This window comes from Alosa alosa, chromosome 6 (assembly GCF_017589495.1).
Source record: "Alosa alosa isolate M-15738 ecotype Scorff River chromosome 6, AALO_Geno_1.1, whole genome shotgun sequence".
Taxonomy (NCBI): Eukaryota; Metazoa; Chordata; class Actinopteri; order Clupeiformes; family Clupeidae; genus Alosa; species Alosa alosa.
The window spans coordinates 3,537,596-3,565,128 of NC_063194.1; the positions used below are offsets into that span (position 1 = coordinate 3,537,596).

Below are 27,533 nucleotides of genomic sequence, written 5' to 3' on the forward strand. Positions count from 1 at the left end.
TTTCTTTTAGAAGGACTTGCTGGATACATTTTCTCATGTTTTATATGGTCTTTTGATAAGCTTCAAGGAAACTGAGGACTATATGGTGGTGATATCACTGTGAAGCGATTCTGCAAGAGATACAAATTGAGGAATTGAAAAAGTTATGTGAGGAAGTTGCATCCCGGACATTGAAATGAGACTTTGAGGTCACCCTAAAAATAACATGAAGGAGACGAAACAACCGCAGTAGGTGCCATGTTTTGTTGGTGCTGATTTTGTTTGCAGTTTAAGTCAAAGACCAATAGTCATTTTCAGGATTGAGAGAACATAGAAATTACACACTGGTATGTTACTTTATTTTTTTTACTAATTCCCCATCATGGCCCTACACAGATGACTATAGTGCATCATGGTCCACCAAAGGAACAGAAGTAGAAAACTGATTAGCACAATTTTACTGCCTATACAGTTGTGTTCAAAAAGTGAATAAAGTGCAAACATCTTTGATTGCATTTATTTCCATATTTCAAATGTGATGGAAATATCACATTCAATTACAAATCAACTGCAAGCAGCTATGACTGACCCGAACACCTACAGGTCCTCAACCCTTGACATTTCGTAATCCAACAATGCATTCAAATGGGGTGTGCGTGTGTCAAATGCACGCATCTGGAGTGGGAGTTTTACATGTTGGAACCACTTGTCACACCCAACAGGAAGTGAATGTTTTAGGTTTTACTCAAAGCATTGCCAACCAGATGTGACATTTCAGGGTCATTCTCTTCAGCATGTCAACATTAAGTATTTTGATGTATTGATCCCTGGTATACAATATAGGGCCTACACCATTGTTAAACACAGGATCCGTGAAGACGGTATGTGGATACTTTGTTCATCCTGGGTAGAAAATACCTGTTCAGTTTGCCAAATTGATTGCAATAAATATGCAGCAGTTATCAAAAACAATGCTTATGCAACTAAATATTAGTTCAGTAATTTAAAGTTAAGTTGAATCTTTAAACACTTGCCATTTTATTTCATTCAGTTTAAGTAGGAGAAATGTCTACGCATTTGTTTTTAGTGTTTAGTTTTTGCCCAATGCTTAGACTAAAGCCTCAAACTTATTGTAGCATACATACCTTGAACACTAACCATAGCGTTAACAAATTTGCTGCTTTGCACATTGTGTCGCAGAATTGCAAACTCCTGTTGCAAAACACTATACGATTTCTTACATTAGACACTGTTCAAAAAGTGAAATCTATTATTGGGAAAACACTTCTATTCAAAATGCAATCACATCAGTTTACCTCACTTAGAGAAAACTGACCACCACTGTTCTCTGCACCAGTCTGAGGCTTAGCACTACGAATAGACTTCAGGTAAGTTAGTGTACCTACTCAAGTGTGCACTTTTACATTGAGTACCTGTGTACAGTTCTGTATTTGCCCCTTTACTCCCCATTATAAAACCCATCACAGAATTATTTTCAGTGGGCCAATATATGACCACCAACCACATGGCTTTTTTGCAAGCAATGGAAGGGGCACGCAGATATTAAGGTGGGGTCAGTTCAAGGGTGGATTATGGGATTTGATTCTGGGGTAAAGGGCAAGTTCCCAAAGAATTGGGTTGTTCCTTGAAATGTTTTATCGTCCATCTTAAGATTCAGAAGAATGAGTAATTTGCTCATTTTGCAAAGCCTTCAAAAGACAGACTTCTGCAGGGATCAAGAGTAAGAAGAGTGAAGCACTCATTTTCAATTGAAACATTTAATAAGGGCTTTAATTTGAAATATTTCAACATACAAAAACAAAACTACATAGAGTTCATCACACTGGCATGGAGTGGACAAATTGTAAATACACGTTTTTTTAAAATCACATTAAAAAAAACAATAAAACATCACTTGATGGCACTGCACAAAGGGACAGGGGAGCCAGCAGCAGCAGCACGGCCAGGCTACAGGCCACAGTGTCCAGCTGATTATGGTACAATTCCTGGTGTGGTGTAGAAGCTTCATTCAGAGACCTCCATCTCCATCTTCTCTTGCTTCACAGGTTCTAGTGGGAACAGAGGGCAAAGAAATTCAAATATCACCATAGAACACTGATTAATTATTATTAATAATCAACAACATCAAATGTTTAAATAACCGCTAAAGACAGGTAATCATGCCATGAAAATGAAAGTTATTCAGAGTAGCAAAGTTAAGCCAATATGAGAAAAATAAACAAATTGAGATGTTCTGATCTCACCTGTTGCATTCTCCTTTATCGTCTCCAAGACACATTTCTTGATCTCCAGGCCGATGGCTTTGGATAGTGGAGGAGGCACAGCGTTTCCAACCTAAAAAGGGACAGGTTGAGATGCTCAGACAGGCCACAAGCAGACTGAAGCCTTAACAGCAAAGAATTGTTTATTTTTAAAAAGGTGACCTACTTGTCTGTGTTTGTCCAAAACATTGCCGAAGAACCGGTAGGTATCTGGGAATCCTTGAGAGCGGGCGCATTCCCTCACACTTACAACACGGTGCTGCTCAGGATGCAGGACCCGGCCCTGAGGTTGAAACATTCCAACAAATTAGCTCAACTGGTGCTCATAGCTAGGTTGATCAGAACAGAACCCAGAATCCACTTTCTCACATTAGTTCAACCCTTTCCCTACCCTAGACAAAACTCAAAACTTCACCAACTCTACTGGGAGTTCAACCTTTTTCCATTACAAGGACCGGACAACATTCGTCATATTTCTGACGGACTGGTGGCAGAGTCATTGGTAGTACTTCGAGAGGGGGTGCGGATCATATTAGCTGCGGTCTGGGAAGTTCTGATATTTGAATTTCTCCTCAGGAATTTTTTTTAAAACACTGGTTGTTAAATACACCATTTTAACATGGTTTGTGAGGGGCAGAAATACCTCTACAGAGCAAGCAGAGTCAGTCTGACTCAGGTGACGTGAACATTGGCTACTTGCATAATCTCTTAACTGCTTGACACTACCCTGCATGGAGACTCATGTTAACAGGGCTTAAAGCAATACAAATTTCTGTGCCTGAAGTTAGACATTTATGAGGAAGTCATATGCTGTAGTGTGATTAAGATTTGAACATAAGATTTGAAAATGGCTAAACATACCAGCTCACACCTGAATTCAGGCATGGTGCCTGAACACTAAGCCCTGTGTTAACAATGGAGATATTACCAAAAGTATATTGGCTATGCAGATCTCCAATTAATTTCTTTGTGCAACAGCCCGATTTATGCACTCACGCCAGCGAGACAAGTGTTTTTTTTCCCCTCTTGCGATTTCCTTTTTTTTTTTTAATTAGGCCATCCAATCACTATGCTGTGTTCATGGACGTTGCTTCTAGCCCACCTACGAGTGGTTCAGTTTTTCGGTTTCACTTGCAGACTCATAGCCTACATGGGCATGCCTGTAGGCCTACCCCTTATATTGTACGCCTCTATTTGAGGACACCAAATTAAGTATTTCTTGATCGAGGAAACAAGGAATTTAGTTTATTTTTCCTTCAGTCCGTGGTTCCATAACACTATTCAATTGTGCCGCAAGTCAGACAGAAGCACCAGGCATAATATAGCCCAATTCGTGGCTCAGTAGACCAGCAATTCTATAGTATTAACAAACATTCGCCGGTGCCCACCTGCTTGCCCATGGGCTCAGGGTTGGTGACCGTGGTGCTGAAGAAGCCGTCCCACTCCAGCCTGCCGTAGAGACCGGCCCAGTGGTTGTGGCGGTTGCCCGTGTGCGGCAGGCACCAGGGGATCAGGGTGTTGAACTGTCTGTCGGCTGGGTCACATGGCTTTCCTGATGACCGAGGAAGAGAAACAGCAAACAGATCAGATAAGTCAGCAAGTGGCCGCTGGCTACGCGAAGCCAAACAGACAATACTTTTGAACAGGTTTCCTGGTTGTTCATAGAGTGCCGCAGAGGCTGGGGATTGACTCCCAAATGCCTTTGGGCTCAACCTGAAAAGTGGCAGAGGTTGCGTTAACCAAATATCTTCAGTCATTGAAGGAAATTAAGAAACGATGATGGAAAAATGTGACGATAACTTTTTCACACATTGGAACCCCGATTACCAAAGCTCAGGCAAAAGATTGCAGCTACAACTAACCACGCGGGGAAAGCTTGCAACAGCACCGTTTAGCCAGCTGGTTACTAAGCTAAAGTTTGTTGGTTAACTGAAACATTGTGAAACAATTGTTTGCCGTTTGCAATTTTGTTAAAATCGTGAGCATGAAGCTTTTGACTGATTGTGTAGCTTTACAACCGCTGGTGTTATAAGAAAAACGACAAGTAGGGTAATGATAAAAATAGCTATTGATTGATTTTTTTTTTTTTTTTATAACCCCTTCCGACAACGCAACCACTGGTTGAACTAGGGTTGCTGCTTTGAACTTTGCCTTTCCAAGGCAGGAACGCCAGCTTGGAGGTTTTTACAAAACACTCCCCTCGGAAATAAACCCTACCTACATTTTCTTACATCCCATCTAATTTTAAGGAATCAGACCAATAAGGAGGATGTTCCTGTATGGTCACAGAGAGAGGCACACACACAGCAGGCCCTGTGCAGAGAAGGGAAAGGGAAGTGTACGTGCTGAATTGTTGCAAACTTCACAGCTCTTGCAGTGAGCAACACCTGCATGCAGCAAAAGGAGTGGTAACAAGCAGAGTTCTGCAGAAAGACCAATGATGTGGAAAAGGGACCCCACACACACACACACACACACACACACACGTTTCTTTTTAAAGGCCCCCCCTAAGCAATGCCGGGTAACTTCGTTTGAACATCAAGACATGAACAGAGAGCTAGTTCGCTACTCCCTCCCGTGCAAAATTCTTCTAAACACATCTTGTTGGTGATTTGCTGGAACACTTAGTTATGTTTTTATGGGCCAGGTTGTCTTTCTTGCCGTTTTTGGAGCCTGGGCTGTCCAGAGATCATGTGTTTTTTTTTTTTTTTTACAGTGTATTCAGAACACAGGCCGCTAGCATATGGTGTGGTGATGTTTGCTGTAAGTGATAAAAAAAAAGTTTTAGCCCAAAAACACACGACATCGCTTAGAGCCCCGTTAATAATTTATTTCAACTGATGGCGGCCCTCCTCATACCTCCAGAACAGCTGCACACTCCCCTCAGCGCGCCCGTGCTGCTCCTGCCGTTCTTCTTGTCCGAGTGAGAGTAGCGCAGCTTCTTGGTGGTGGTCCCATCGGTCAGACGCACTTCCTTGTTGGGTAGGTCCCTCCAGTCTGAGCCTGGGGCCAGGGGGATGTGGCGCATGCGGGCTGCCACCAGCGCACTCATGTCCTATAGCAACACAGAGAGCTCACAGTAACACTTTACTTGACAGTCTCATGTCACTTATTTTTTGTCATAACAGGAGATGAAAACACTTCCGTCATTAAGTGTCAATGTCAAACGTTTATGACACGTTCATGACAGTCATGTCACTCTTATGTCGATACTGTTAAGTAAAGTGGAACCGAGCTCACTACAAGAACCCTCAAACCAGCTGAACCTACTGCCAAGTGACTAACCCCCATCTAGTGGTGACAAGTGAAGGGTGCAGACTTGACTAAAAACACAACACACTGCTGCACCCAGTCACAGATTTTTGGGGATGGGGGATACCTAGTCAGTTGCCTAGCATCTCATCTAAAATATCTTCACTACACAGATAAACATGCATAATGCAATAAGCCTGGATAATGTATTAAAACAGCTGCAGGAGGCCCATCTCATTTTCTTTTGTCTTGCATGGTCTTCTAACTTAACAGATCTATGTGAAAAATGGCTGGAATTCTCCTTTAATGGCTTGGCCAATGGGCTATGTTGAGGTCACCGAGTACTGTCGGTTGATCATGTTCATGCCCCCAGTGTAGCACTGTAGCTGCCTGGCTACTCTGTTCGTTGCTGCATTTTACAGTACTCAGAGATCTGCGTGTGAAATGGCCAGCATTCCCCTTTAGCATTGCTGTGACACTTCTCTCCCCAGAGGAGCCCTGGGCAGCAGCGGCAGCTGGAGTGTATGGCTCCTACCTTGCATATGTGGTCCCTGAGGATGGGCTGGTACTGGGAGCCTCGGATTTGCCTCTGGAACCAGGACTGCGGTTCGCCGTTGTAGGAGATCTCGAGGGCTGAGGCGCCGTTACGGATCTCTGGGAGGTCAGACATGGTGTCCCGCACAGTGATTGTGCGGTAGATGCCGCCATTACCCCTGCAAAGGAATTGCATTTCCATTGAGAAATGATGGAATTAGCCAGGCAAATATGATCACATTTCAGCTGCTCTACCTGTGGGTACTGCTAGCCTAAAATTCACCCTAAAAATTGCTGATTTACAACAGGAATAGTATTTTGAAAAGGGGTCAAATGTTTGATGTTAAATGAATAGAGGCTGCAATAAACTGGCTGACTAATCTAATAAAGACTGCATGCCATACACATCTGTATTGAACCCAACGTCCTGCACCTAAATGGTTCGGTATGAATAAGTGTACCTTTACACCCTTATTTCAGATGAGTTATAAACGGTCAGTGAGCAGTCGTGGCCTACTGGTTAGGGCTTCGGGCTTGGAACCGAAAGGTTGCTGGATCAATCCCCGACCATTGGTAATGGCTGAAGTGCCCTTGAGCAAGGGACCCAACCCCTCACTACTCCCCGAGCACCGCTGTAGCAAGGCAGCTCAATGCTCTGGGTTAGTGAGTGCTTTACCTCACTGTGTGCTATGTGTTCACTAATTCACGGATGGGATAAATGCAGAGACCAAATTCCTTGTATATGCAAGTATACTTGGCCTAGAAACCGGATCTACATTTACAAGGTAAAAGCGAGGTAGGTTACAACTCAAGCAGCTACAGGACTCTTACCTGGTGACGTTGGACACAAACTTCTTCTCACCCACGACCACGTTGAGGGAGCAGGCCCGTGGGGCAAAAACGTGTAAGGGCTCGGGGTAGCGAGGAAGCCTCTGCCCTGGGGCAGCAGCCAGGATGATGGCCCTACGCCTCGTCTGGGCTACACCGTACTGCCCTGCCTGGATGTGCAGGGGGCAAAGAATACTTAGGACACAGGTAACCATCTCCTAGCAGAGGGGTATATTACCAAGCGTCACTGGCTCAACCAGGTAACTTCAGGAGTAACCACTGACCTCCAATCACCAGGTCACTTCTAAAACACTACTGCATTGAGCAGCTATTGTTTCTAGAGATGAGCGGTTAGCCCAAAAGCTACCTTACCTCAAGTCTTAACTCGTCAAACAGCACAGGTGCCCCCAAGAAATACAACTATCGTTTGGCAATATGAACAAAATATCACAATATTTCAAACTACGTAGAGGGGAAATTATATTATGGTACTGGATCCTGCCAGCAGAGAAAGACCTAGAACATATGGACATTACTTTAAATATATGTTAACAATACAAGACCAAAGCCTCATATTTCCACATAGCCACTGAACAATGGGAGGACTTGCCTGCAGTACTCCAAATGTGCACTGGTAGCCCATTTCCACAAGGCAGCGCAGTGTCAGCTTCAGGACCATGGAGCGCTTGAAGGACACAAAGTTCCTGACGTTCTCCAGCAGGAAGAACTTGGGCCGGTAGTAATCACAGTAACTACAAGTGGGGACAACACACTCTGGATGAAGCAGGCATTTAAGATTATATGTAATAGTTTAACAAAACAAAGTCATTGAATTCATATCAGGAAACCCATTACAAAACACAAACACACCTCAGATAGGACACCACCAGGGAGTTCTTGAACTTGGAGTATGTGCGTGAGTTGAAGCGGTTCATCCCGCTGAAGCCTTGGCACGGAGGCCCCCCGCACAGCATCTCCACGTCCCCCTTCTGGGGCAGCTTCTGGCCCAGAGAGTTGGTCTTCTCCCCAGACATGACCAGCTTGAGCAGCACGTTGCAGTCCTCTGTGAATACAGTGGTGCCCGGGTTGTTGAGGCGGAAGGCCTGGGCTGCCGGGTCCCACATCTCAATGGCCCACTCAGTCTCAGCGATACCTGTAGGGAGACAGGGACTCGCCCTTAGAACTACCGATTTCCATCGACCGTGAACATTTTTGCAATAGCAAGAAATGTGTAGAAAATGTAATAACTGCTTTTTGAGTCAAGATTTGTTCAAAATTGTTCAGAGGCAAAAGCCTGTAAACATGTTTAACAAATGAGGAGGCCTGTGTGGGCAAAAAAAAAAAAAAAAAAGTGCTCAAGCTCCCTAGGTCTCCGAGTTGGAGAGCAGAGCGGAGTTGGTGCTCACCGGCCTGGTGGAATCCCTCGGACAGACCCCCACAGCCAGAGAACACGTCCAGCGTGCGCAGCTTGGGGACCTTCTGCTCCTGAGACTCCTGGTCTGCAGCCTCCTGGGCAGCAACAGCCTTCCCTTTGCCCTTCCCTGGAAATCGCAAATTTTAGTGAATCAGAGAATGTCTAATAAGGGGAGAACCTCCACTCTCGGGAAACTTCCGGTTTCTGAACTGGTTGTATTTCCCGTTCTGGTTCCACGTGAGTGCACTCATGAATAAGTGCAGAATGAATGGAGGTCTATGGAGCTGCACCCAAAAAATAAAAATCCCTTCGGGATATAATTTTTTGTGTAGACATTTGAATGTTGCCGTAAAAAGCCTTTCAAATGTGTAAATGACATCATTCATTAGCAAAAAGCTAGTGTTGTGGGCAACAATAACCGAACCTGTAAGAAATCATAAGGACGTGACTACTCGTTCATTCAACTTTTGACCTATAATCCATATTGAGCGTGCAGAAACCACAATCAAATCTTTGATTTCTCAACGGCAACCAGGTGAAAGACAAATTTAGCCATCTAGCTCCATAGAACCCCATTGTTTTTGCACTTATTCGTGATCGTCCCTAGCGGAACTGCAACAGATTGGAGGTACAATGAAGTTAATAGGGAGTGATCCGGCTCTGATATCATCCAAGGTACAAGGGACTATTTTGTGATTGGGCAGAGAATGCAGTCATACCTTTGCCCTTGCCTTTTCCCTTGCCCTTGTTAACAACCGAGCGAGCATGGTTGGGTGGATCTTCAAAGTTCTTGGTCTTTGCATTGTAGGCCTGGCAACAGAATAGTAGTGTTGAAAATTAATCACAATTGCATTCGTGTAACAAAACGGTGCTACATCGCAACATATTACTACATGACCCTCCAATACATAGACTGAGATTAATCCTTAAACTGGTACAGTCACACCGGTGTGACTAGAAAGATGGAAATTGATCGTTCTAAAGAATCCTGGTTCATTGAATTCAAGATGGAATTTTAGAACCTTACATTGTTGCAGAGCAGAATATTCTATTAAAATGTTCAAAACTTCCTGCTGAAGGGTTAAGCATCATGGCAGTCAAAAGTACACACCTCCATGAAGTAGAAGCGGTCAGGACCTCCATTGGAGTAGTCCTGCAGGTTCTCAACCAGGTCCTCTCCGTACTCCACCCGACAGCGGCCCTGCACCTCGGACATGTCCACGGTCACCTCCTCATCGCTCCAGTACAACTGGTTGATGTCCGTGTGGTAGCCAGCCTTGGCTCCCTTGTGAGTGTTCTCTGGCCTGGGACGAAAAGATTCTGCATTAAAACGTGGCAATTGTCTTCTAAATGAAATGTTGTAATTCTGCTTTGTAAAATCATGTGAATGTGCCATTAGCATAACATTTTACATGCATTTAGCTCAGCAACCAATACTCTGAGTTTTTGCTTCCAAGGAATCAAATGACACATGGTCATTACTGTAGGTGGTGTGGCTACAGAACACTCCACCTGTGACCAACCAGTTTTTCTTTTCTTTTTTTTAAATGACTACGGTAAAAGCCTATGGCAGTGGACAGAGCTAACCCCACCTGTAGAATTTGTAGAGGCGCAGCTTGACCTCTGCTGTGTTGGTCTTGTTGCTGCGCTTGGTGCAAAAGATCTCCTTGATGCGGCCGATGCGGAAGGGCTCCGGTGCGTCCAGGTTGGAGCCCTTGATGTAGTCGGAGGACTTCCTGTAGTACTCTGGGTACAGATCCTCGTCCACATCCTCCTTCCTGTGTGGGCGCTTCACTGGGCTCGCCGCCTTGACACTGAGGAGGAAGGACAAACGACACATGCCATCAGCGGCAAACACACAGTAGAAAGGCAGATGGACACTTAGAAAGAGAAAGGTCATACCATAAAACAATGTTAATATTTTCGATAACTACTCAAACACACACACCAAAATGCCTTACCTGAAGTCAAAGGAATCTGGCAGCAGGTAGACACCATCTCCCAGTCTGAACTGGTCTCCTTTCAGGCAGGCCATGGCATATAAGGTTTTGTTGTCGCTTGTCTGATCGTCCAGGGGCTCCAAGGCACAAGGAGTCTGCCGCTCCACATGCTCAGCGTTCCGTGTGCAGCTGACGCAGAACCTACAGACGAGAACCACTGGGGTCATACATGCTGCTCAAGAACAATAGTACAACCAACTTAGTAAGGGAACTAAGTTCCATAAGCACTCACTTGTATTTAGAGTCCTCTGATGGGGTAACCTTGGGAGGGGTCTCGAAACGGGCAAAGTCATGCTCGTACCACAGCTGGTAGAAGAAGCTCACACCATCATCCTCGATGAACTTTGCATTCTCCACCTCCTCCACACCACCCTGCGTGCAGCAATTGATCACAATATGGCATAAGGAACCTCTAAGTGCTGCTCAGTACAGGCTGTCAAGCTCAGCTATTCAAACGGAGACTGCCTTCCTCAGCCCAAACTGTACTGGTTCTCTATGGTTTAGCAGCATTGAAGCTGAGCGTTGAACTTTTAAAGCGCAATGCGAGCGTATTAAATTGTCAGGGTTGCTTAGGAACACAGAAGTTACGCTTGAGGCTGTGGATTGGACCTACCTCCATGAACCAGTTGTCGGAAGGCGCTTTATAGGTCACATTGACCTTTCCGTGGATGTAGCTAAGGTTCATGTCCTCACACTCATCCACCAGGAAGAGTTCCAGGGGGTCTGAGGTCTCGCCCAGAATGGTCTCAGTACCACGGGAGAACCAGTGAGCGTGGAACATCTTCTCGTCCGCCTCCCACATGGCTGTGATCCTGGCAGCATTAAATCAAGCGTTATAAGCCTTGACCACAGGAAACGACTGTACATATACCAAGACTTTGCACTTTCTTTAAACATGGATTACCACTTTGGCATTAACTTGGCACAAGGTCTAAATTTTCCCCATTGCTGTTAGAAAGTCTACAAGCCAAAATATAATTCAGTGCAGGCTTATTGATGCCCAACACCGTAGATAAGTAAATGGTTATTGTATTTAACAGCAATTTTAAATAAATAATTGCATAAATAAAGGGAGGTACTTTATGACTGGTACATTAACTGAGGACATACTTGAAAAATAACATTTCATGAACTAAGTGGCTCGAGCTGGGGTCCGAGGTCATACCTGGCCAGGAAGAGAGGCCTGGACGGGTCATCAGGACTGACAGACACACAGTCTCCCACCTCCAGCACCTCATCATCCACACACACCTTCATGTAGTATTTCTTCTTGCCCTCCACCTGCCAAAAAACACAGCACACAGGTCTATCTCTCTTGGCCAATGGGATGTGTTACAGTTGGCACAGGGTGTATGCCAAGGTGAAAGCCAAGCGTGCGACGCGTGTGTGTTTACCTTGACTGGCTCTCCGACCCAGGACTTCTTGCTCTGGCTCTTTTTTTTCTTCTTGCACTGAGACGTGACCTTGGCGGCGGGCTTCAGCAGGGGCAGAACATCCTCCTCCTCGATGTTCTCATCCTCCTCCGCCTCCTTCACAGCTAGATTGGGACATCTACACACACAGAAACACATTTAAACCACACACAGACACACAAACTCACCCAGGCGTAGGACACAAATAGAAAAAAGAAAAAGTGTAACTTGGAAAGCAGTTTTGCAAGGCAGAACTGCAGTCCAGATGGAGACAAGCTGCTGGGGGAGTGAGTGGACGTCATTCCATTACTCACTTCGCGAACACGCCCCACTGCCCAGTCTGAGCTCATTAGTGCACTCTGAGCTAGCAAACCTCACAGCCAGGGCCCACGCACACATGCAGGGGCAGGCCAACACACACGAAGAGGCAGAGTAAAGACTATGCTCACCTTCTCTTCTGACAGGCCTGCTTGCTGCGGCCACTGCCCCCAAACTTGAGCATGTCTTTACAGGCAGAGCACTTTCCACAGTCTGGGGACTGGCACACCTGAATGCAAAAAAAAAAAAAAAAAAAAGGAAATCACTTAATTTTTTTCCAGTGCTGTATAAACCCAAAATGTGTGCCTTCATGTAAATACTTTGCTCTGTAGCATTTATAATACTAGCCAAAAGCTACATGTAGTCCTTGTTAGCTTCTCGCTCATAAGAGCCTGCAAACACAGCAATTACCGAGTTACTGGTTAATTTTTTTTAAAAACACTCTGATGGGGCTTTAAGAACATGCAGGTGGATTTGAGGCAAAGCAACACACCTCACACACGCCACAGCGCTGCCTTTTCACCCCGCCACCCTCTTTATCGTTCTGGTCGATCTGGTCCGAGAAGAAGGTGTCGAAGATCTGGTAGACCAGCTTGGTGGTGGTGGCTTTGGTGGGGCCCTTGAGGTCCTTTTCGATCTTGGTGGGGTGGCGGATGGCCTGTCTTCTGGCAGCTCTCCTAGAAAGAGGAAGGGCAAGGCTTCGGTATCAGTATTCAGTACCCACACTGCACCACATAGCGTCCAATGAAAACACAAACGTCTAGTTGAAGAGGAACATGGAGCCATGCAGGTAGAGATGACAATCACCAGGCCACAATGAAGCACAGGAGCCCTTACGGTAATGGGAGACAGGTACCCAACAGAACACAAGCTGGGTCCAAGCACTTTTGGAAAACAGAATCGCCCTCTGGAAAAAAGTTCCCATAGTTGTTGACCTATACAAGACACCGATTAGCTTACTTTGGAGTTTTATCAGTTTGGTCAATAAAATATGGGCCACACACACATGTGGAAGTTTTAAAGGCTGTGTAATTGGCACACCATCTCCATCCAATCATTCAGTGACAATAGGATTAAAAGGGCAGAGGCAATTGCAGTGCTTGGACCCCTGTATATGATCTCTGAAAACAGCACAGAAACACTCTAGGCGAGACATTGAGCCAAATTTGTTGCACCTCTTTAAGATGCCAGTCACACTGCTCATGGTGAAGCAAAATGTTTCTATTTTAAAACAAACTTTTAAATGTTCAACAAGCCTTAATGCAATCACCAACAGTCATGGACAACTGGCCACAACAATGCACCCACTCATGACCAGTCACTCCACAATGCTCGGTGGACAGACTTCAAGAACAAGAGTGGTACCTACCAGTGCAACAGCATGCTGCGTTAAAGAACATTAGAGGGGTGGTTAGACACGAGGGGGGGGAAGCACAGCTAAAGAAGCAGCAGGAGAAAAACAAAATGTCCCCGGCTAACCGGCGGCTCGTTACATAAATGAAATGCTAACACGGCCCAGATGCAGTAACCACATCAAACTGTGTGGGGACATTAAACTTCTGCTGAACCAATAGGGCAAGGCGGAGGGAATCTCAAGTGGTGTAATTTGGGATGGTTTTTAAATGTGCAGTCAAACTGAGGAAAAGGTTTGATACTGAAACTTCTAAACTAGGGCACGGATAAGCTATTCCTCAAGACTGTAAAGTATGTGATTAAGGGGTGTTGGGTGGGGGCAGGGTGACACCTTTGAATTTTCCATTACATGAGAATTTCAGGTCTTTGAACATTGAACTTGACTGCTACAACCGATTACAGCATGTAGCAACCAAGATCCTCTGCACCTATGCCTTGGTCAGCATCAGCAGACAGTTTCAGGGGTTGGGGAGTGTGTGAGGGGAACATGTGCTTGTGGTTGCTGTGGGGGGGGGGGGGGGGGGTCATGCCCTCTACATTATCTGCCTACAGCCTGCTGGGAAGGGGTCGCATCTGTGCACTCTAGACCCACCTCTTGCCGAGGGTGACACCAGCCAGCTTGATGAGGTCCCTCATGCAGGGCGTGACGATGATGGGCTGCTCATCAGTGTCGCCGGCCTCGTCATAGCTCTCCACCTGTTCCACCACGAACTGAGCATGGCGCAAGAGAGTGTCCTCCGTGAAGCGGTTGAAGTTAAGGCCAGCAGGGGGCACTGTGGTCTGGGGGAGACAAACAATTAAGCACAAGTCCAGATCTCCATATGTGCACAAAGATGGCAGCTTTGGGTCGTTTTTGGAGGTGACCTTCAGAGGTCTACACCAATGACAACCATGACTTATAAACACATACCTCTATTCTGTTGAGAAGGTCTTCATAAGTGCAATCTTGGTTCTTCTGCAGGAACTCCACTACAATCTTGCTCATGTAGATCTTCTCCTGCATGAGTGCAAAGATGGGAGAGTACTCCTCACTGGGGTCCATGAGGATGTAGTCAGCAAAGGCTGGAAACAAACACGACACAACCATGTCAGACAGTACTCAGAACCACTGCGAAATAGGTACTATAGTGCAGGGGTTCACAACCTTTTTCATTACACAGACCAGTGGCAGGGACATGGTAGTATTTTGAGAGGTGGTGCGGATCATATTACCGGGGGTCTCTACCTGAGAATTTTAAAATACACCATAACAGAGCAAGCAGGGCCATGTTTCCGATCCAACTTCAGTAACATGACCATTGGCTGCCTGCATAAGGTTATTACCACTTCACTGCTTGACACTACCCTGCATGGAGACATTTTACGTTAATAATTAAGATGTTAACAAAACTAGTTTTTGGTTAATGGAGATGTAGATCTCCCTTATTCATTTCTTTGCGCAACAGTCCACATTATGCGTTCCCTTCATGTTTAAAGCAGTCATCGCATAGGCCATTTGCTACGATATTTACCTCTATTATGTCTCAAGTCGCGATTTTGTTTTTCCTGCAGTGAATTAGGCCATCCGGTTTTCAAGGACAGTTACAGTAATCCACTTCATTCACCGTTTTAAATATCATTGCTACTAGCCTGCCCACCATTGGTTTAGTTTGTCAGTTTCACTTGCAGACGCACATACACATTGAATGGGCACCACTACCCCTAATTGTACGCCTCTATATTTGATGACGCCAAATTAAGAAGTATTTCTTGATCGGGGAACCAGTTATTTTCTTTTCGGTCTGCGGTTCCATAACATCATGCAATTGTGCCGCAAATTAAGAGAAGCATCAGGCATAATCTAGCCTCAATTCGTGGCTCCATGGACTAGCAATCTTTGTCGAGGAGGCTCATAGTTTGAGAAACTCCGATCAAAGCCTATGCAGTTACTCCCTATAGCATTTTTTTTTTTCCCCTCCCGGCAGACTAGTCAGGTCCTGTGGGTTGGGGACCGCTGCTATGGAGCAGGTTTTGCACATTACACACGCAATACTAGGTAGGCAGTCAGCCACTTACATCATGTAACTTCTGAATGACATTACCTGTAGTGAATCCAATAAGAGCCTTCTCTCCACCATCAAAGCCAGTGATCCACCAAGCATTAATGGGTCCCAGCTTCTTAGCAGGCACACCACCTTTGAGAGAAAGGCAAATGCTTAGACATTGAAGCTGAAAGTAAGGCCTATAGATGCGCGCGCACACGGAAGCTGGGCTACATGCCGTACCATCCATGCAAGGGTTGTCATCATAAATGGGCTTGACACCACAGCTGAAGTACAGCTCCACATTCTTCTCAATGAGGCCGGCGTCAAAAGGACACAGGTGACCACGCTTGTCATAGACACTAGTCAGAAAATATAAAGATCAAGTTAATAGAGGTGGCTAAAAATACATTCTGGTGTACATGTGGGGAAAGTTTAGGATGGCTAGATAATTCAATGAGCAGCAAATTCAATAAAACAGCAAATACAAAACAAATAAAAACAAAGAAATATATCTAAATACAACAGAATAACAAATCAGATTTTGACTGAACAAGTTTACATGTTGTATTTAGTAAAAAGTCCACCTGAAATTGGTGATTTTGTGTTGAGGCAGTTCTTCATAGCTCTCAAATCCATCCTCATTTGAGTCGAAGAGGGAGAGGCGCTCATCTGTAAGCATCTCCGGTTCATCCAGCTGTCAAAACATGGGTGTGGACACCCAGTTTTATTTCGCAAACTAAATACAACCGTCTTCAAGGAAATATGCAACTGGGATGGACATTCACTGCCAACTGCTTATTCAGTTTCTGAAGTACTTATTATACAAGGAGTACTCATCCCAAACATCAGATTAATTCTAATGACTTGACAGAACAATTGCATTAGCAGAATGCAGCCATGTTCAGCTTCATGTGTGAGGAGCAAAACTCACAGCATCATCAGGGTCTCCCTGGAAAAACTTGAGGTCGGCATCATCCAGGTACTGCCTGCAGTCAGGACACTTAGGTGGTGGCGTCTACACACATGAACACAAGGAAGTATGAACCATCAGCAACCCCACGCAAACACAGGAAAAGTGGCTAGGAAATTCTGTCTTCGAAAAGATTTTAGCCTAGATGCTACAGGCTGATAACCTGACTCTTGCCAGATGAATTTCGTTCTGCCTAGCTCCACTCACATCCATCTGGGATCGGTTCCGTTGAGCGCGATTTCAGCACAAGATTGTATGGTAGAGCCAATCAGGATGCAGGGCGGGAGTTTCATAGATGTGACGTAGCGTAGAAGCGACTGAGACTGTTCTCAGCGTCACGGGTTGGCTTCGAAGTGAGTGGTTGAAGTAGCACGTCAATAGATGACGGACAAGTGGCTTATCCAATCTCATGCAAGGATTTTTTAATAAGGCCCAGCCTTCTGAAGCACCACTCCAATGGATCGATCCCAGATGGATGAGTGGATCTAGGCGGAACGAAATTCATCTGGCGAGAGTCAGGTTAACAGGCTGAGAGCCACAGGAGGAATTCCAGGAGGAGGAGGAGGGGGGGGGGGGGGCAGCAGCTGATATTACCTTGGCTGGAGCCACAGGTTTGTTCTCAGTGGTGGACTCCCTTGTGACTGGCCTGTGGAGACAGAAGCCAAGACAGTCAAGCCAGGGTTGTTACAAAGCACACATAACGTTTCAGTTGACTGGCATGTAGCAGGCAAACATAATGCATCTGAAACCTACTTTTCATCAGTTTCCAATTTAAGGCGCTTCTCTTCATGGACCTGCAACAGAACATTCCATTTATTATTATATCGCTCACTGTTGCTTCCTTTTTAATACTGCAGTCAGAATTGGTGAAAAAGGTAAGCGTCTTACCTCTTCAGAGTCACCTTCCGGACTCTTCTCTGCAGTGTCATTTGTAGAATCACCATTCTCCATCTCATCAGATTTCCGCTTTGGTCTAGGAAGGAGAACGGAAAAGAACCTTCAAGTCCAGTCATAAATTCAAGAGAAGTTGCTCAATATAAATCTTGCAAGCAGAGTTGAGAAATGAGGTACTTACACTCTTGAGAACATCGATAAGATGGTTGGCTGCTTTCCAGAGTTTCGGGTGACTCTTGACCCAGCTGGAGATTCTAAAGAGAGGAAAAACGTCAGATACTGAAAATGGAACCACCCAGCGTGCTACTCCCAACTGGCACAGGCCTCAAATCCTATTCTAGAGTACTCTAGCAGACAAGAGCCCAGAAACAGCCCTCATGCAATGCATGGGGTTTGACTCACTCTTGGGTTCACAGTCAGACTTGCTCCGACGGCCTCTGCCCTTGGGAGCACTTGGAGACTTCATGGAGTCTCCCTCCTCCTGAGTGTCCATGGAAGCCTCTACTTCCGCGTTGTTTTTGTGGTTGCCGTTGCCATTCTCAGCGAAGCCATTGGTCTGGCCATTCGTCTCCACACCATCTCCCTGACCTCCATTGTCCAAACACTCCACCTGCTTCAACACTGCTTTAACAGCAGAAATGTAGCCCTCCTGGTGAGAGGAAAATGCAGTCAGCCGAAGAGCCCATTTCGCTCACAAAAACGGGTTGTACCATGTTCTCCCCCCACCCTGGTATACCACAGTAAAGTTTGTGCTGGGCTTAAAGAGGGAAGCCCTTTCCCCAGTATATAATTAACCCACTGAGGTATAGAACTAGTTTGTGTGGCCTTGTAAGTATATGCACAGGGAGTTTATTGCACATCTCCACTATAATGAAATGGACACATCTCCATGGAAAGTGAGGACTCACAACAGACAGCTCCTTGCTCTTCAGCTGAGACTCAAGGGTTTTCAGTTGGTCCTGAGTGTCAGTGAGCAGAAACTCCTGCAATAACCTGAGCTTCTCTTTAACACACTCCTAAGGGGAAAATACAAACACTCACTCAAAACAAAGAACCAGGTAACACCAAAATCACAGACTTAAATCATGACGAATATACAAGATTGACATTAATATCCAAGTTTGATGAGAGCATATTCTGTGATGTTAGAGGCCAAAACTTGTCCAAAAGTCAAGTCCATTTATTAATTACATGATTATATATTGATAACACGAGGGACACAAAGGGAGGGGGGTCTCACTTACCTCATCTGACAAATTATCCCCATCTTTATCCAATACCTGTAGCCTGTAACGCGATAAGGACAACACACATGCACCATCATTATTACTTGGACATGTTCAACTGATTTACACTTCCCATGTAACGTTAACTTAGAAAGTCTTAGAGCTTAGGTGTCTAAAGTTGATAATAAAAGCGTGGCTCTCTAGAGTTCTGCCCTACTCAAGGGACTGACCAATAAACTAGGGAGAGTTTAAACGTGAATAAACATTTGCTAGCATACTGGCTAACTTAAAGATGCGAGTTCACTTCTCTTGAAGTTAACGTGTTAGCCTACATGCTTTGCTAGGCGGATGCTGCAGGATAGGTATGACGGCAGCAAGCCAAGCTCCAAGTCATGGAACCGAGCCATCTTTTAAGGTGCACCGGTTGCCCGTTTGTAGCTAATGTTAACAAAACGTCAGATAGCAGAGTGAACCGATGAACTTAGTTTAGATTTGCACGTTAGACAGTTTTGTTGCAGTTGAGACGCAGCACGCCATCTAGCCAGCTCTCTTGCTAGCCAACGTTAGGGGATCCATCATGTTAGCCTAGAACATATTTGGCGCCAAATTCAGACAGTGTGACCTAACCAGAAACCCAAACATGGAATGGGACTAATGATGGTCAACATCACACTAACGTCACGAACTAAGATGACACGAAATCACATTTTACATGACAGACAAATACACAGGTAGCATCACGACCAAATGAGTTGATAAAGTAGGTAGCATTAGCGAAAAACATTGACGTAATGACACAAGGGCTACTAAGTTGCAGGATCGTTGTAAGGGAGTGACAATTTCACCAATCCACAGCAAAATAACTTGCCAACAAGAAAACTAGCCTAAATGTCAGCAATCCCTTTTCAAAGGGGAAAAAATATGGCTAACGTTATGGCTAGCACAAAACATACCGTTCCCTGACATCCTCTGGTAGATGCAATGAGGTCTTGGTAGGCATTTCAAGTCGAAGGAGAACTACTATGATAATAAAAATAAGAGCGGGTTAAAATCAGAAATTAAAAGACGCCGTTAAAACCAGGATGGCACCAACTGCAATATCACTGCAGAGGAGGAAGATAGGGTTTTTATGGGTTCGCAGCTGCAACGCGCGGGCCCTTTTTTCGCGCGGAAACCCAGGTACGATGGACTGTACTACTCACTTGACGCATAGGGGTGCTACATGTCAAACACTGTTTATATTTCCATTTAATAATTCATCTTAATATACCAAGACCAATCACGAACGACAGCTTTAAATAAAATCGTGTTTTAAAAAGACAGTGGGGATATATTTAAGGATTTTTTAGTAGACAGCCCATACTATTTATCAGCGACTGCCTTGGTTGTCAAAGATTTTGAGACCCAGGAAAACATGCAGAGGAATTTACCAAAACCTCAGACACAGAGGGGGAAACAACGGTTTTGTAGAAAGCAAAATTATTTGTATTAGCATTTTGTAGTTGAGGACAGAGAAGAAACCTAACAAGAACACTGCAGAATAAGAAAACATATATTGGTCTACCATATTACTTTGGAGCAGGCCTTGCATACCAACTGTTTTTGATTTGATTGGCCCTATGTATTTTCTGACCTATTATGCTAATTACGAGGGAGTAAATTATCTTTGTTGTCAACATCTTTACAGCAATTAGTCAGACGATGGTACTTAGTTACATTTGGAGTTACGTCGTGTGGAGAACTGAAGTGTCGTCAAACGCTGTCAGTGAAGATAAATAAATAAATAAATAAATAGATAGCAGGGTATCATGAAAAGTTGCTTCATGTAAATGTGTTTGTTTAGTAGGCAGAGCTGGACAAAGTAGCCTACACATACACAATTCCTTTAAGTAAGTCAAAGTAGGCTATAGACACACCTTGTTAAAAATGACTCCATTAAAATTTGCTCAAATCAAGTCAAGTCAAAGTTTAAGGCTACTTGAGCTAAAGTAGACTACAGAAGTTGTTTTTAAAATACTTATAGGTATTTTACCTATTTATTTTATACCTAGTATTTTTCCTTTAATGTAGGCCTATGTTTATTTTGTCAATAATAGGTTTACATTCTTTGGTCACTAAGACTTGAACAGGCCTTTAGTTCCTTATACAACAACAACATTTTTCCTATTTTCATAACTTTGCAACTGTTAAGAAATGGATGCAATATAATAGACTTTATATTATGATTTATTTTGTGTTCACAAATCATTTTCTCTGCCAAATACAAACCAGGACCACTCAATTATGAGTAGGCTAGTTTATGTACCATCTAATGATGTAAAGGTCTAGCTATGTCAGGTCAGGTGATTTAATTTCATTCCAACTTCTCCATGATCATGGAGGATGATATGATCAGGAATCTGCTGTCACCATCATTACTACAGCCAAGTTCAAATTTAACTATTTCAAAAAGTATTTTTAAGGTCTATTACATTATCACATTTAAAGGAACTGTAGCCTATGTAAGAAATGTATTTCAATAAATCATAAAATGGCCCTGATATGTCACTAGACATTAAGAAATCATGTTCATTTCAAATACTTATATCACTGACAACAGTAGTCCAGCCAGGATATTGTCATTTAAAAAGTGAAAGTTGCAGCCCTCAACTAATGTTGATGTTGTGTTTTGTCATGTCATATTGTGTTTTTGCCTGAGGCGCCACCCTCCACCTATCTACTAATTACGAAGTCAGTAGTGTTTTGGCATCCGGACTGGCAACCTCGAGTCAGGGGGAAGGGGGAGGGGATACACCGCTCGACAATAATTTGAAAGTGGTTGCAGTACCAGTTTTGGCCACAATCTTACATATAGTTCCTTTAAATAATCACTTCTAACGTGCTTTAATAATGAGTACTTCATGCGGAGTCAAAAGTGCAATATCTGTCTGAAAAATGTGTTGGACTAAAAGTTTCCAAAAATATCAATACTCAAGTAAAGTGCACTCAAAGTGTACTCAAACATATACCTAAGTACGGTAATCATGTAAATTTACTGAGTTACTGTCCACCCCTGTTAGTAGGATATCAAAGAATAGCCAGAAAGAGTAGAGTAGGACGATGATGATCATGCAAAGTAGGTTTTCAACAACGTTCTACACCAAAATGTAAATGTAAATGAGGTTTCTAGGCCAAGTCAAGGAATTTGGTCTCTGCATTTATCCCATCCGTGAATTAGTAAGACACACAGTGAAGTGAAGAACACACTAACCCAGAGCAGTGAACTGCTACAGCGGCGCTCGGGGAGCAGTGAGGTGTCTTGCTCAAGGCCACTTCAGTGGTGTCTGTGGAAGAGCAGTGTTCAACCACTTTCCCCACCCACATTTTTTCTACTGGTCAGGGATCGAACAGGCAACCCTTTGGTTACAAGACCGAAGCCCTAACCAGTAGGCCACGGCTGCCCCAAAGACTGCTATCTGACGTGTAGGCTAGGCTGACAAATTTACTTTTGTACAAAATTTTTCTCTTTCTATTTTCAGTGATACACCAAAATAAACAACAGAATCAAAATGGCAACCCAAAATATAGATATGGATGATACAGTTCTTGCCGTTCTGTTCCAGTTATCTACTATGCTATGAGAACAGCCATGGCCTACTGGTTAGCGCCTCAGATTTGTAACCGGAGGGTTGCCGGTTCGAACCTCGACCAGTAGGCATGGCTGAAGTGCCCTTGAGGAAGGCACCTAACCCCTCACTGCTCCCTGAGCGCCGCTGTTGTTGCAGGCAACTCACTGCGCCGGGATTAGTGTGTGTGCTGAGTGTGTTTCACAGACTGGGATAAATGCAGAGACCAAATTTCCCGGATAGCACTTACTAGAACATCATTCGGAGTATTTCCTTAACATTTAGATAACTGACTCAAAGCAGTATGAAACAGTTATATGTATTTATTAAGTGGGAAACAATTCAGAGGGAGTCTACATTATTACAGTAGTAGTGTATAAATCTCTCAAGTGGCTGAACATCAAATGCATGGTATTTCCATACTGATAGGCCTACACCTTGTCAGTAGGCTAATGATTAGTTACTTGGTTTGACCACAAGATGGCAGTCTTTGATTAAAGTTCCTTACATTCCAAATGTCAGCCAGACAACAAACTATGCTGGACTTTAACTGGTTTAAGTCCTCTCTTTCTCTTGTTCCTTGTGTGTGTGTGTGTGTGTGTGTGTGTGAGCGCATGCCTCTGCTGTACAGACGGCGCAGCTGTTCTTGCGTGGCTTTAGTCTGTGGCAGGTTGCTGTGGGGCTGATGTCACTTCCTGCCGAGAAAATGTTGGCAGGATTCCCAGGAGTACTGTCTCCCAGGGCCGTTCCAGTCAGCGTTCCCACCCAGGAATCCTGGACATCTGACAGCAACCAGGCCAGACTCCCAAGGCCCTCTTCCTCGCTTTTCTCCTTGGCCCCGAATCTCTCCTTAGGCCAAGACCTGTGGTCATCCAGCTCCACTCAGCCTCCAAAAAACACGCCTTTCCCACACTGCCACTCCTATTCATCACCCCGTCAGAGACCCCTTTCCTCCTACCCCACCCACACACTTGCCCCCTACACATCTGCACTCCTACGCTCCCCCGCGTCTGGCAAAGGAACGGCTGTTTGTCAGAATTCAAGGCCTAGAGGGAGCCGGTCAAGACTGCTTTGCATATAGCTTTCATGTTGAGGCGAGTTGGGTCCTTTGCTGTGTTTCTTGATTGAATGATTCTTTAAATCATACTAAAAAAAAAGTCACATGAGTACTGGTGATAGAATAAAATATTGTCCTCATCCCCACTATTACATGTGAATGTATTACCTAGTATAGAAAACAAATAAGGCAATGCATGTTTTTAAATTCCATTTATTTTATAAAAAAGGACAAAAAATGTTTATGTACCTCTATTAGTGTTTAAAATTGTACCAAGTCAACACAGCGTGCTACTAGACACACATGGCTATTGCACAAGACATTTCATACGAATACACAACTCATACATACTTACATACTGTACATATAGATACATACATACATACAAACATACATATTCATATATTTATAATAAGAAATAATACATTGTTCCACAGGGTTAGGCAACGTTTTTCATTGAATGAAGTTTGAGACAGATGGGTGTGAATTTGTTGACTTAAAAGAAGTCTTCATTTAAAAAAAAAAAATAAACATAGAACAGCGCAGAAGACAGGCTTTCAGGGGAGCTGCCAAAGTGCTTTCTCTGGTCCTGACTGACATACAGAAAAGTTTTCTTTTTTTTTTTTTTTAAGTTTGTATAAAATGGTGAGTCCTCACACCATACGTTCAGTGGTTTTGTGTTTACACTGTCTATTGTATGTTTCAAGAGAGCGAGGGATGAGGTCAGTCATCCTGAACAACAGGAACTGCCCTCGGAAGCACAGGACTTCCTGCGTCTACAGGAAGTTGAGGGCCTTTTCAGAGGACATGCTGGATTTGACACCGGATTTAAGGCAGTGGGGTAGGATGGGGTGGGAGTAGGAACCTTCACAAGGGAAGATGTCTATGACCTCATCTTCAGCTCCTCCTATGTTCTCTCGGTGTGTGTAGTTCATCATTTTGAAATGGACACTAGTTTGATTGTAGCATACTATAATGACTTTTAAGACGTCACAGTGTGTGTGTGTGTGTGTGTGTGTGTGTGTGTGCGCGCGCGTTTGAGCGCTAAAACCCATTCTATGGATTTCAATGTCAGACAAACACAATTTAACAGGATCAGCGATCTGTAATACTGTCAATGGGTAGAGCAGAACTGCTCTAAACACTTCATGCTTACATTCAACTCCGTTTACCGAGATGGCACAACAACAACAACAACAACAACAACAACAACAACAAAAACTAAAGGAGGCACGCGCTGCCGCTGCGACGCTACAACATTGTCAAGGCAACAGTCCAGTGGTCGGAGAGCTGGACAGCTGTCATTAAGTGAAATTTATCAGTGCCAGCTCACTCGAGGAAATGTACTTACTTCCTCTCAGGAAACGTTTGGATGAGAAGGAACACAGTAAAAGAGAGAGAGAGAGAGAGAGAGAGCGAGCGCGAGAGAGAGAGAGAGAGCGCAAGAGGGCAGAGGAGAGAGACAAGCGTTAAGGCTGAAATTGTAATTGTGATGTCATACAAGTTAGTTTTTTTTTTATTACAAAGGTTAGAAATTCATGCAATACATGGAAGCAGAGTACTTTTGTATTGGGTAGTAAATTAGAACTATGCACTTGTATATAAGTGAATATATAGCCATGTTTTCTGAGGGTATTCGTGAAGGTCTGGTCTCACATGTGTTGAGCTGAGCCCATCTGCTTTCTCAGAATCTTTCACTCATCTGCTTACACACACACACTTCTGCAACTACAGTTCTAAGGAGGATGACATGTTGACAGTCACCAGGGGAAAATTACCACACTTGCAAGTCTACAAAGTGCAATACTTTTGAAGCTTTGTGTTTATCATTGCCTTGCAATGTGGAGACATTTGGCTTTGCGATGCTTGGTGTCTCACCACATTTTAAATTTTTTGGCTACGAAAAAACAAATAATAATAATAATAATAATAATAATAATAATAAGCATTAATGTAAGAGTTGGCTTACATTTGTTCACAACTCCTCAGGCAAATAATGTCACTTCAGGAGACAATGAATGATCTGTAAAGTTGGGTGAGAAAACACAAGCAGGTATAGCCTTCAGCAAGTCCATAATGGAACTTGGACTTTGCTCCAGGGATGACTAATGTTATGATCCTACCACACATCATGTACAAACAGCGAACCCATAGACTGGTGGTGAACTCACACCACAGGTGTAACTGTTGTGAAGGCGAAGTCTTCATGCCCAGCTTTGTGGGGGGGCTCATTATATCATGGTCCAGGTTCTGGACGGCCTTTCCTATTAACCCCCAACCCCCCCCCCCACCACCCGCTCACCCACCCAATCCCTGGAGTCCCTTCATCTCATTGAGCCCCCCCTCCCCTTCCTCCATGAACCCTCAGTCTTGATTAGAACTCTTATACTGACTCATGCTTACACACATTCACACACACACACACAAAATGACTCTCTCACCTCACTCACACACGCACACACTCTAACACACATACTAACACACACACACCCAAGTCAGGCCTCATTGGGTGCACGAAAGGGCAGAGTCAGACGCAGGTGGTGCACTCCTGCATGATGGGCATGCTCTGGTGTTCATGTTTGTTGGTGCAGTGGTCCAGCGAGCTGGAGCTCTTGAGCGGCACGCAGTGGTCAGTGGACCGCAGCAGGCCCCAGCAGCACAGCACGCGCAGGAACTCCTTACGCATGTCCTTGCTCCGCAGTGTGTAGATGACTGGGTTGAGCGCCGAGTTGAGCGTGGCGAAGCCGAAAAAGATGTCAGCCTTCTGCAGGATGGGGCACGATTTCATGGGGCAGGACGTGTCCAGCAAGAGGACGGTGAAGGCAGGCAGCCAGCAGACGATGAAGACGCCCAGCACGATGGTGACCGTCTTGAGCAGCGAGTACGCCTGCGAGTTGGCGGCCGTCTCCTGGTGGCTGTGGCGCACTATCAGGTAGATGCGCACGTAGAGGATGACGATGGAGAGCAGGATGATGCTGAAGATGGCCACCACAAAGAGGATGTAACGCTTGGAGTTGAGCGGCAGCACGGCCGAGCACTCTTCCAGGTCGTTGATGCAGTTCCAGCCGATGATGGGCAGGCCGCCCAGCAGGATGGACGTGACCCAGCAGGCGGAGATGAGCAGGAACATGCGGCACGTCTTGTTGGAGCCGTACACCTTGACCTTGGTGATGGCAATGTAGCGCTCGATGGCGATGGCCAACAGGCTGAAGACCGAGGCAGCCAGCGCGATGAAAGCCGTGCCCTCGCGGATGAACCACTGCACGGGCACCAGCTCGAATGTCCGCGGGCCCGACAGGCAGATGTTGGCGATGTACGCCGAGCCGGCCAGCAGGTCGGAGAAGGCCAGGTTGCCGATGAAGAAGAACATGGCTGAGTGAAACTTCTTGTTGCGGAAGACGGCCACGAGCACCAGCAGGTTCTCCAGGATGATGATGCTGCAGATGACCACGAAGAAGATGCTGAGCGAGTTGAGGCTGTCCTTCTTCCGCATGCGCTCATCCAGCTCGCTCTGGTTCATGTGCTTGGCCACCAGGTAGTGCACCTGGATCAGGGTCTTGTTGTAGTACTGCAAATACTTGCCCCTCATGGCGACGGCGTGGCAGACCACGTTGGCGTGTCCTGCACTAGTCATTTACACGCGGCCTGGTTCTGGAAGGACGCCTCGGAGCCAGTGGTCATGCTTTCACCCCGGCCTGGGTGAAGCGCGAGGGTGGTGTTGGTGGGGGTGGGGGCACAATGGACGAAAGGACACGGGAGGAGGTCTCTCCCAGCGGCACGTCTTCAAAGGCCCAGAAAGCTCTAGCGGGTCACCTGTAGGTAAAAGACAAAAAGAGGACACGGGTGAGGACTACAATGAAAACGTATTCCCTGCGCTCCACTGTAGTTAGTCACAATAAACGCAAACATCTGAGGTGCATTCAAATTCGCAAACATAGGCGAACGTTTGCAAACAAGTTACTGTTTGCCTTGAGTTTTTGACGAATGTTTGCAAACACTCGCAAACAGTCTGAGGAGGTAGTTCTCCGCGAACATTCAGCGGAGCTGGACGTGAGCTTTGCAAAGGCAACAATGCAATTACCGTTACAATGGAATGCTAACACCAAACCGTTTAAACTCAACTGTTCAGAGAAAACATGTTCACCACAAATGTTCGTCATTGTTTGAACTGTACAGAATGCATCTCTGCTCAACGCAAATGTTCATGCAGTGTGTACGTGCAGGTGAGAAACTGGAGTGACACAGTTCAAAAAAAGACAAGAGCACCTAACACAGAACCTTTAAACATCCGTTTGCAGGAAATGCATCATTTCCCACTCACTCAG

At 44.9% G+C, this 27,533-nt stretch overlaps 2 protein-coding genes across 3 annotated transcripts in view; both read right to left on the bottom strand.

Annotated features, from left to right (window-relative positions):
* Nucleotides 1-1,741: 1,741 nt before the first annotated feature.
* Nucleotides 1,742-19,707, bottom strand: dnmt1 (DNA (cytosine-5-)-methyltransferase 1). Of its 2 annotated transcripts, XM_048246141.1 has the most exons (35): nucleotides 19,500-19,707; nucleotides 18,565-18,607; nucleotides 18,229-18,336; nucleotides 17,723-17,969; nucleotides 17,502-17,574; nucleotides 17,315-17,399; nucleotides 17,180-17,220; nucleotides 17,021-17,072; nucleotides 16,388-16,471; nucleotides 16,041-16,150; nucleotides 15,697-15,815; nucleotides 15,514-15,606; nucleotides 14,343-14,494; nucleotides 14,025-14,212; nucleotides 13,389-13,403; nucleotides 12,513-12,696; nucleotides 12,151-12,248; nucleotides 11,684-11,840; nucleotides 11,455-11,570; nucleotides 10,903-11,101; nucleotides 10,522-10,661; nucleotides 10,251-10,430; nucleotides 9,882-10,103; nucleotides 9,401-9,593; nucleotides 9,009-9,099; nucleotides 8,282-8,416; nucleotides 7,746-8,028; nucleotides 7,486-7,627; nucleotides 6,879-7,045; nucleotides 6,049-6,226; nucleotides 5,121-5,316; nucleotides 3,650-3,813; nucleotides 2,428-2,544; nucleotides 2,244-2,334; nucleotides 1,742-2,048 (listed from the first exon to the last, which is right to left on the bottom strand). In XM_048246141.1, the coding sequence occupies exons 1-35, from the start codon at nucleotides 19,544-19,546 to the stop codon at nucleotides 2,005-2,007; spliced, it is 4,554 nt and encodes a 1,517-aa protein (XP_048102098.1). In that variant the 5' UTR covers nucleotides 19,547-19,707; the 3' UTR covers nucleotides 1,742-2,004. The 2 variants fall into 2 exon arrangements, with proteins under 2 accessions (XP_048102098.1, XP_048102099.1); XM_048246142.1 differs by lacking the exon at nucleotides 13,389-13,403.
* A 5,828-nt stretch (nucleotides 19,708-25,535) lies between these two features.
* Nucleotides 25,536-27,533, bottom strand: part of s1pr2 (sphingosine-1-phosphate receptor 2) — a 26,411-nt gene continuing 24,413 nt past the window's right edge. The window contains exon 2 of the mRNA XM_048246830.1: nucleotides 25,536-27,021. Coding sequence (XP_048102787.1) covers nucleotides 25,736-26,842 — 1,107 coding nt within the window. The 5' untranslated portion in view covers nucleotides 26,843-27,021 and the 3' untranslated portion in view covers nucleotides 25,536-25,735. The remainder of the gene's footprint in view (nucleotides 27,022-27,533) is intronic.